We start from the raw sequence: 11,241 nt of genomic DNA, 5'->3' as shown, positions 1-11,241 counted from the left end.
TGTTATCTCAAATGCGGCCAAGGGGCTTATCCCTCAATGGCCAACAACATCAGCCATACCACTCGCGGCTATCCTCCAACAAATCAGCAGCCTTCGGATTTTATTTCGACACTTTTCCACATAATTCTTATCTGTACCAATGTATTTTATTTTCTGCTGCAATCATTGATTATCATGATGGGGTTTGTTAATGTTAACTGATCAAAAGAGTCGTGACTTTTTTTTTTTTTTTTTTTTTTTTTTACGTTTATAATATAAAAAATATCGTAAAACGTTGCCAAAATTATTTTATAGCGTCAGAAATATATTGTTGCAATGAAGTTCATAAATAGGGTAAAATAAAAAAATTCCACAATAATAATTTTAGAAATCTTTTACCTGCTCACTACTTTCCTACGATCATTTTCCCGTCTTCGATTAGAAAGGAGCATTCCACACGCCAGATGCAAAAACATTTAAATCTCTCCAGAGCAAGCTTCATAAAATAGCCAGAATGATCATTTTCGTAAAGATATAAGTAATAGCAAAATATTTTTCACATCCTTCATTTTCTGCGAAAAAAACGGAAATTGATTATGATTGATTGATCGGTCGTGATTGTCTTGTGATGTCAACTGAGCTGGACTTGGAGAAAAAATGATCATATTCACATTCACAAAATGGCAAGAATCTTGATGACCCACGCTCCCATGTCCCACGTTAGAAAATCTTGATTTTCCATGGCGTACAACACACTTTATCATATCATCCGACAAAGTAGGGAAAAAAAAGTGGGTTAGGAAAAAGTGAAAGTGCGTAACACGGCGGTCGTCGTTGACCAGACGACAGCTTGGTTCATTTCGGGTTTGAGAGTACAAATTTACTATTATATTAGCTTGGTTCCAGAAATTTGTTCTACGTTAACCATTGGTTACGATAAACGTTAAATATAATTTGTGCTTCAGTAATCAATTAATAAAATAAACAAAACAAAAGAATAAATAGAACATCAAATTTAAGTTGCTTGATCAGTGTGACTAATTCCACGAGAAGAGTATCACATGATTTTACTATTGATTGAGCAATAAACCGGACATTACAACCATATTAGATTAGCCAAATGCTCTCGGTATTTCTCAACCACCAATCACATTGGTTGGTCCTCATTCTTCATTAAACGTAATCACCCACTCTTGCAAAGGAATTCACGTGAAAATTGTATTAAAAGTCCTAAACTTATTACATTTTTCCCAATTCAGTTATAAAAATTTTGTTTTCTCTATTGAGTTTAAATATTTTCATATTTTGCCAATTGAGTCCATTCGGCCAATTTCAGTTAAAAATGACCAATTTGATTGGAAACCGCTAATGTAGACGGCTGGCACTAACATGAATAATTTTTAATGATATTTTAATATTTCATTGAATTTTATTTTTATTTTGAATTTTTTTCTTTTCCTTTTTTTGTGCTTTTTTTGGGTTGTTGCGATGAGGCCCTAGGTGAGGGCTTCGCAACCCCTGCTAGCCGTGGGCGAGGGTGAGGCGGCCCTTGTCGGATTGAGGTGGAAACCACCTTGACTGTAGCTAGTGGGGCTGCGATGGCCTCATCTAGGGCCTTTGTGGCGCTGCCAGCGTCGGGTGAGGCCTCTACAGCCAACGATGGTCACTGGTGAGACCTAAAAAAAGGAATATTAAAAATTGTTCATATTAGCACTGACCCTATCATGTAGCAGCACAGGGGTCTAGTCATGTTATTTGTTATCAAAATGATCGGATGAACTCGATTGACAAAATTGAATAGTTTAGAATTAAATTGATAAAAGTACAATATGTTTAAGACTTATTGGATAATTTTTCTGGAATTCAACAAATCTTACTAGAAAATTTATCGGCTTAAAAACTTGCAAAAATCTTTGGTATGTAAGTCCCAAGTATGCGACGAAATTTATGCTTTGCTCCTCAAATCCAATCCCGATTCTTTCCACTTGTCTTTTCTTCCTCCCTTATATTTTCCCAAAGAAGATAGCATAACGAGCCCTGGAATTAGATATAGCAAAGGCATAAGATGATTAATCCGTCTTTACTCTTGACGAGCCATGTCACAAACAGTCTGTGCTCGGCGTAGGAAAGTATGAAAAATTGCAAAATTCTTATCCTACCAACCTAATTTAAAACATATCTGTTTGAGGTGACATACAATTTTGACCTTCAAGATTTTTTTTTTTTTTAATCATACGATTCCTGCAATTTGATTTTTGTAAAAATACAAACTTTTAGAACATATTCCATATTAATAGCTCCTTCCAGCTCTCTCACCGAATTTTCCAGTTCTCACTCATCCACTCGAAACACATCCATCCGTCCAAAACTTCCCCAAAAATATTTTAAACAATTTTCATTCCACTCCTAGCAGCGTCGTACGCATCGAACTCGTGGCCTTCCGATGCCGACAGTGAGGCGGTATTGCTCTCAGCAGCCGGCGGGTGCCTCCATCAGAGGGTGTCTGTTGTTGCCTCCCCCGATGGCGAGTCCTCCCCCGTCGTCGAACTCCCCCACTCCGTCGACTAACTCCACCTCTCCTCCACCGGCGTCTCCCAAGGGGAGGTTGCCGCCGTGGAAGCTGGCGCTGATAGTGGGGATTGGGATTGGGGGGCTCATTGTCTTGGTTGGGGTGTGCATATTCGTGATTTTTTATCGAAGGAAGAGGAGGCGGCTTGAGTTGGGGAGCAACCCTCCACAGAGGCCTAACGGTGAGATTTTATGCTTGAATGCGAGTTCTTAAAGTTTGTAAATTCTTCGTAACTTTACTGTGTCGAGTTACCAAGGTCCGACTCCTTCTGAGCCATTCTCGATAACAAAAACGTGTTTAGTAAGACATTTTACCGTACCATCTCCAGGCATGGAATCAGGCTTTTCACAGAACAAGTTCACGTACAAAGAGATAAAGATTGCAACAGATGATTTCTCCAATCTCAACTTACTTGGCCAAGGTGGTTTTGGCCACGTTCATAGAGGAGTGCTTTCGTGCGGGAAAGTAGTTGCAATCAAACAGTTAAAAGCTGGAAGCAGACAAGGGGAGAGGGAATTTCAAGCAGAGATCGAGATCATCAGTCGCATCCATCACAGACACCTTGTTTCTCTCGTTGGTTACTGCATTTCTGGTGCGCATAGAATTCTAGTATACGAGTTTGTTCCAAATAGCACGTTGGAATTTCATTTGCACGGTGAGTATGACTTCGGAGGAATACATGTACATCTTTCATCAGATGATGCCCTTTCTAACATCGATCATCTTCTCTCTCTGTGACCCTTTTTCCAAGTTCAGACTTGAACTTTTGTCGGTATATGTGGATTCTGACTACTATCAACTTTGATATTCTGTGGTTAATGCCTTTTTTTAAGTGCTGCTTGAGTAGTGGACTCGATTATATGCTGCCACCATTCTGGAACAAGCGACGCTTATCTAACAAATTGGCGATACGCTGGGATTTTATTGATTTTCATTTTCGATTAATCAAATTGTTATCATTTTTTTCGAATGTTGTTGTCATGACATCGACAACCACCTCGCCTTTTCTAGGTGTGGCAAAACTCCACTAAAAATTGGAAAAAAGGGGATAAATCTCAGGAGATTTTGGATGAAATCCCATAATAGTAAGCTAACTTGATCTCGACTGCAGAACGCATCCGTAGGCAACGTAAGATGTAAGATCATTTTGGAGCTCAAAAGCTGATTGAGAACACAATCGTTGTTATAACTGGCAAATATTATTGCAGGAAAGGATCAACCAACTATGACTTGGCCTATAAGGATGAAAATTGCTTTAGGTTCTGCAAAAGGGTTGGCGTATCTGCATGAGGAATGTAAGATTGCACTTTTAAACCTTATCATTTTAATAAGTTTGAGGTTTATTTTTATTGGATTTAGTTCTTAGGTAATCCCAGAATCATTCACCGTGACATCAAGGCTGCTAATATTCTTTTGGAATCCAATTTTGAGGTAAAGGTATGATGCACAACTGTTTAGCCATTACATGATAATATCATCCATCTAGGCTGTTTATGAAATTCACTATCACATTATTTGGTTAGCTCCTCAAGCTAGTGATTTACTTCATATCTCAAAAAGCAATTTGCATCCCTCCAATGTCCTCTGTGTAAGCCAAAGCTTAAAGATCTTTAAGCTGCATAAGTGGGTTTCTTGATGATATCATATGGAAAACTATCGTCTTGCAGCTATTTTTGAAGTTGTGATGAATTTTTAATACATAATCTAATATATTAGTGTGAAGCTATTTGGATGTGAATTGTAAAAACCAACATATTGACAGGTTGCAGATTTTGGACTTGCAAAGTTTGCTTCTGATGCAGATACTCATGTTTCTACTCGAGTAATGGGAACTTTTGGGTAAGGCTGTTTTGCATATAGTTCGTCTAAATTGCTAATAACTATTTTGAGAAAAAAAAAACAAGTCATTCGAACACAATAATAAATATAATAAGTATATAAATTAGATACTGACTTTACATGGTTCAGTTCAGATGGAGGGACCTACTCTCTGGGGAGAGCATAATAGAATTCGACTATAAAACAAATGATACAACAGTAATTACAAGAATACTTGAGTCACTTAAACACCCTTGAAACAACAACATCTCAATCTCACAAGGGGATCACAAATCTTACCATAAGATCTATTGACTTCACAACAATTGCAATTTCTTTAGGATGTAATTCACAAGCACGCTGTGCAATGATTATTACAGCATGCTAAAGCCAAAATCTACCTTACATATATTTGAATCCGAACTAGAAAAACCCCTTTTAACCGTCTTAGACTAGGAAACCTACTCAAGCTAGAAATCACTTAGACTAGGAAACCTACTTAAATTAGGAGACTACTCGGAACAAATTTTATATATAGGCTCAAACTCATGACTTATTCTCAACAATATCCATCTTTGCTTGAGACTTGAGCTAAATTAGAACCACTTTGATGGAAATTGACCATCGTTACTCTCCCACAACCAATCATGGGCTCACCCGTCATAGGTATCTTCCAAGTCTAAGCCACACTCGAGCTTCATTAGGTGACCTCATCAAGACACCAGCTCTATTTGCAACTTTAATTACTCCATGAGAACATTTTGATATAACCTCCTCAACCACAAATAAAACTAAACCACAGTTGTATTTATATATATGCTAGAAGATCGAACATGCAACTTGTCAAACTTAGCAACTACAACAACTATAGCCTCTGCAAGCTTTGCCTCGTTCACGCAAGTAATCACTACCTCAGGAGTTTCTAGTTGCAAATCTACATTGAGCTAAACATCATCCAAATTCATATAAATACTGCCACAATTTCTCATACCCAGTAGTATTAGATACTCCTCAAATATAATTTCTCTGTTAATATTTACTTGACCACACTTTTTTGGGAGTCTGGTATGAAATAGTAGTCAATGGAATCTATTTACCGAATAGTTTGCCGAATTAAGCACATCCACAAGGAATTTCTCTTCATTAACTCGGCAACCTGTTTTTTTTTTTTTTTTTTTTTTCACTCACACTAATACGGTATCTCATGTGCCTTCTTTCATGCATAATTCGTTTAACTATTATGAGCAAAACTCCATGCCACTATCATTCTGCATGTATTTAATCGTCTTACCAGTTTCCGTTTCACTTAGGACTCTTAACCGTTTGACTTTGACAATAATATCCAACTTTTATCTTAGCACAAACATTCAAATCTTCCTCAATTAGTCCACAATTGTCAATATAAATTGGTACTCTTCCTAAAAGGAAACTACAACGGCTTGCACATATTTAAATGAATTAATTTTGCAATCTCCATGGTTTCTTTATAGTCATATAGAAATGTAGTTTCTACCAGTTGCCTAAGCCATAACACCTACATACATTCAGTCTCTTAGCTACATAACCACAAATCAAATTTCTTCTACTCATAACCTTTGAGCTTCTCTTTGCAGTGTTCCTTCAATGCATGTGGCACTATTCATAATCTCGAACAAGTGCATCCAATGCATTACTATCTCCCCTTGATCTCATGCAGGCCATAGTGCTTTATTCCTTTTACTTTTACCAAAGTATCTCGAACAACCTTCAGAAACTACGCTTTTTGAAGTACATCGACACCTAGCTAAATTTAGGGCACGTAAGAAAATCATGTTTGCTTCAATTTTGGACGCATCTCACTCAAGTAAATTTTGATTTTAGCAATGCCAACACTCACAACATCACACTTAGCATTATTCCTTAACATCCACGCACTAATAAGAAGTAAACCTGTTCATGTTTCATGTACTAAATGAACAACTAGAATCCATAATATACTTATTAGATGACAAATCCTTAGTGACAATCATGACATAATCTGCACTATTCGAGTTATTATAAGTTATTGCAACAATATCATTAGTAGGCTTGACTCTAATTTCTTTACCATTCTCGTTCTTTGTGTTGAGGCCAAAAGCTTCTCTATTCACTCTAGTGTGCTAAAACCAAAACTCACCTCTTTTGTACACACACATCCAAAGTAGCAAATGCCCGTCAATTGACTAAAAGTAGAAAAATCACTCAGACTAGGAAATTTACTCAAGCTAAGAAATCTACTTGGATTAGGTTTCCTTTACAGGTTAAAACTCAAGATAGACTCTCAACACCAATGATGGTTGAGTTTATTTATTTCCTCTCTGAGCATATATTGGTTGTATCATCTTTTGCTAATTTTAGTCTACCTAGTGCAGCTACCTGGCTCCAGAGTATGCCTCAAGTGGGTATCTCACTGAGAAATCAGATGTCTTTTCTTTTGGCGTAGTGCTTCTAGAGTTGATAACTGGACCTCGTTACAAGTAGAATATGTGTTATCTACTACGCAAGTACTTGCTACCTCAAGAGTTTCGGGTTGCAATTCCATCTTGAGTTGAACACTATCCAAATCTACATAAATACTACCACAATTATTCCTACATTACACCGTTGGATTCTCATCAATATAATTTTATTATCAGCAATAAGTGAATATAATTCTAGGTACCACATATTGATAGCCCTGCTCAGCTTATGCATAGCCTAGGAATATATACTTTCTTGCCATGCCATTGATCTTATCGTCACTCACTTGAATCTAACATATGTAACCAAATATTTTAAGAACAAAATAATTAATTACCTGACCACACTTTTTCATGAGTCTAGTATCAAATATTAGTCAATGGAGATCTATTCATCCAGTAGCTTGCCCTATTAAGTATATTTTGTTGAAAATTTCTTAGCCATATCAACACTAGAAAGCATTTTATGGACTATTCCTAGTAATGTTCTCCTCATTAATTTTGCAACTTGTTGTTCACTTGCACTAATACAAAGTCTCACCATGCCTTCCTTCATGTAGAATTTGTTCAACTACTCTGAGTAAAACTCTATGTTACTATCAGTCCACATATACTTGATTGTTGTACCAGCCTTCATTTCACTCTAAGCTCTCAACCATCTAATCTTGACAATATTATTCAACTTGCACCTCCACACAAACACTCAAATCTTTGTCGAGTAGTGATCTACAGTTGTTAGCATCAATTGGTACTATTCGTCGAAGGAAACTATGATAGCTTGCACACATTTAAGTGAATCAACTCTATAATCTTTGTGGTTTCTCTGCAGTCATACGGAATTGTGCTTTTAGCCATTTGCCTAAGCTATAGCACCTGCATACATTTAGTTTTTTAGCCACATAACCACACATCAAATTCCTTTTATTCAAAACTTCCAGTTTTTTCTCTGTAGTGTTCCCTAAATGCATAGGGAACTAATCTTGTACCAATTCATCCAATGTCCGTGGTGAAATTTGTTATTGTCTCCCCTTGATCCCATATAGGCAATAGTGCTCTATTCGTTTTATAATTACCATGGCAACAACCATCAAAACTCTAGTTTTTGAAGTACATTGATACCTAGTTGAATGTGTCTCACAACATCGCAGTCAGCATTATTCCTTAACATCATTTCACCACTATCTGTGCACTAATAAGTAGTAATATAGTTCATGTTTGCTATAGCATGAAATAAGCAACTAGATCTATAACCTAACCATCAAATAACAAATCCTCAGTGACAAGCACAACATAATCAACACTATCTAAGTTACTGTAAGCTATTGTAGCAATATCATTAATAGACTAGATTCTAATTCCTTTACTGCTCTCATTCTTCGGCAAGGAAATCCATTTTGAGGTGTACTCTCTTGCCACGATTCCAATAGACAATACCACAATTCTAGACTGATTTCGTCTATTCTAGTTCACATTATTCCTACTAACATGAATATTAGTTCTTCTTATACCTTAACTTACTATACAATTAGGCAGGGGTTCGCCCAATTCTCTTTTATGGATGTCTTTATTTAAAATCAATTTGTGAACCTCACATCAAACATTAAGGGTGTGAATGATAACTATTATGGCCAGAAATTGATTGCTAGAAGAGAAATAGATTTTTCTATTTCTAAATAAGTTTCTAAGAAAAATAACCGTTTGATAATGATATAAAATTTCTACTCTAAAAATAGAAATTCGTTTGATAACGACACAAAATTTCTCCCTTTCGGTTGCCGGCAGCCAGCGATCGGCGGTTGGCGAGAGGAGACGATCGGCGCGCGGCTGTGTCTGGCAGTGGCGGCGGTCGGCGACCAACGGACAGTGGTCGACGGCAACGGATGGAGGACCGGTTGATGAACGATGAAAATAATTTTTATTTCTCATTTCTGTTCCAGAAATAGAAAAGTAGAAAAATTTTACTTCTGATTTCTATTCCAAACCTATTTCTGAAACAAAAATCAATTTCAGAAATAGAAAAATGGAATAGTTTTATTAAACGGATTTCAATTCTAGAAACAAGTCTGGAATAGAAAAATTATTTCTGGAACAGAAACAAGGGTTGTCAAGCATCCCCTAAATTTCTTGAACCAGAATAATTGCTTATTGCAATGATAGTAGTATTCTAACTAGTGGGCCACGAGGATAATAGAATTAAAGCACGTATCTCATCATCAAAGTTAATTTCAACCGAACTCAGTTGACAAGCAACCACATGCTTCGCAACTAACACACATTTGCTTATTTTTAGCTAGAATAAATGTCACACCAAGTTGATCTTGCTTATCATAGAGGACTTTGGTAAATGTTTGACATGGCATTGATCAAGATTGTAGCGGTCTCTTTCAATATTAAATGCATCATTATGAGCCCACTTTAGCTAAATAACTATTAACGCTTGTCTATCCAACAATTCCAAATCAGCTTGCTTCATCTCCCCTTATAGGAAAAAGTGCAGATTCCTTTGATATAATCAACTACATTTTCTAGAGACTAAAACCATTCCCATCAAATCAAATGACTTTTTCTCTTCTTTCTTTTGTCACCATCTAATATCGTCAACTTATTTAAACCTAGCTATAATATTAGTTGTTGTGAAAAACATACGCTCAAACACAATAATAAAGATAATAGTGAAATAAATTAGATAGCAAATTTACGTGGATTTGATCAGTGGGACCTACTCCAAAAGAAGGGTTGCATAACATTCAACTATAGATCAAGTAATATAATTGAGATTACAACTACAGTTGAATAACTCAAACAGTCCCAATGTTTCCTAACCCCCAATTATACTCAATAGTTCATACATTGTTTAATCATCACAATTTCTCGTGAAACAATATCTCAATCAAAAAATTTACAAATCGGATGAATAAGATTTATTGGTTCACTATACTCGCAATTTACTCAAAATGTGATTGACAAGCATGCCACACAATTGATTGTTGTGGCCAAAAGCTCCTCTATCCACTCTAGTGTGCAAAAACCAAAGTCCGCCTTCTTTAGACACATATATATCCAAAGCAAGAAATCTCCTTTGGCCAACTAAAATTAGAAAACTCATTCAGATTGGGAAATTTACTCAAACTAAAAAATCTACTTCGACGAGGTTTTCTTTATAGGTTCAAAATCGAGAAATATTCTCTACACTAATGATAGTTGAGTTTATTCATTTCCTGTCTAAGCATATATTAGTTTTGTTATCTTTTGCTAATGTAAGTCTACCTAATGCACAGCTACCTGGCTCCAGACTATGCCACTAGTGGGAATCTCACTGAGAAAGCAGATGTTTTTTCTTTTGGTGTTGTGCTTCTAGAGTTGATAAAAGGGCGTCGTCCGGTTGACATAACTCTACCCAGTGATGAGCATAGCTTGGTTGATTGGGTTAGTGGTTTGTCAGCAACATATTTACTTGTGGCCTATCATTATTTATCATTTCCCTCCTTGTTTTCCTCTCTCCACTGTGAATGTTGTTATAGAGTTGACTCTTCTAATAAAATTTTAGGCAAGGCCTTTGCTCACACAAGCTTTAGAAGATGGCAATTTTGATGTCATAGTTGATCCAAAACTAAACAAGGACTACGTTACCGAGGAAATGACTCGGATGATTGCTTGTGCTGCTGCTTGCGTTCATCATTTTGCACGACAACGTCCACGAATGACACAGGTACATTGCCTAGTTGAAAGTACATTGTTTTAATACCAGAATGGGTGCTTCTTCTTCCTTTTTTTCCCCTTGTTTTAGACACATTTTTATGCTCTACCCAATGGTTTTGCTTATCCTACAAATGAAAAATCATGGGTTATTACTTCATTTGAGCCAGAAAAAGGAAAAGAAAAATACTATTTTCAGTGTCTTAGTTTGCTACAACTCACTTTTTGACATGACCGATTAATGCAAATTGTTCTACAAGTGTGGAATAATATATGAGCTTTGTGTAAACAGGTAGTTCGAGCATTGGAAGGAAACCTTTCTCTGAATGATTTAAATGAGGGAATTATGTTAGGACCTACCAGAGTATCTAGTCGTTGTCAAAGCTCAGATCATGACACCAGCGAAGACCAGGAGGATTCAAAGAAATTCGGGATGATGGCCCTGGAAACCCAAGAACAAGCCACAAGTGAGTTCCATGCGCTTTGACGTGAGGCCACATGTTAGCATTTGTTATTTGTATATAGAAATGGATTAGATTTGGGAAAGGCAAAAACCACATCAGACTTCGTTATGTCTATGTTGTTGATTTAAGTAGTATAGTTTGACGTATTCTAATAACAGTCGTCGCTGGTTCGGTTATGTGCAAGATTGAAACTCCAAAAATTTCAAAGCAGGAGGGATGTTTCTCGTGATTGAAACTA

The 11,241-nt window shown here is 36.6% G+C and overlaps 1 protein-coding gene across 2 annotated transcripts; it reads left to right on the top strand.

Annotated features, from left to right (window-relative positions):
• The first annotated feature begins 2,327 nt into the window (after window positions 1–2,327).
• Window positions 2,328–11,241, top strand: LOC104424052 (proline-rich receptor-like protein kinase PERK15). 2 transcript variants are annotated; one of them, XM_039303431.1, is made up of 8 exons: window positions 2,328–2,729; window positions 2,877–3,203; window positions 3,757–3,843; window positions 3,915–3,979; window positions 4,311–4,387; window positions 10,122–10,269; window positions 10,391–10,552; window positions 10,832–11,241. In XM_039303431.1, the coding sequence occupies exons 1-8, from the start codon at window positions 2,423–2,425 to the stop codon at window positions 11,024–11,026; spliced, it is 1,368 nt and encodes a 455-aa protein (XP_039159365.1). In that variant the 5' UTR covers window positions 2,328–2,422; the 3' UTR covers window positions 11,027–11,241. The 2 variants fall into 2 exon arrangements, with proteins under 2 accessions (XP_039159365.1, XP_039159364.1); XM_039303430.1 differs by having other exon boundaries at window positions 3,915–3,985.

Source organism: Eucalyptus grandis, chromosome 10 (assembly GCF_016545825.1).
Source record: "Eucalyptus grandis isolate ANBG69807.140 chromosome 10, ASM1654582v1, whole genome shotgun sequence".
Lineage (NCBI taxonomy): Eukaryota > Viridiplantae > Streptophyta > Magnoliopsida > Myrtales > Myrtaceae > Eucalyptus > Eucalyptus grandis.
Note: the sequence above shows the minus strand (reverse complement) of the source record. Positions and strands in the feature narration are given on the sequence as shown.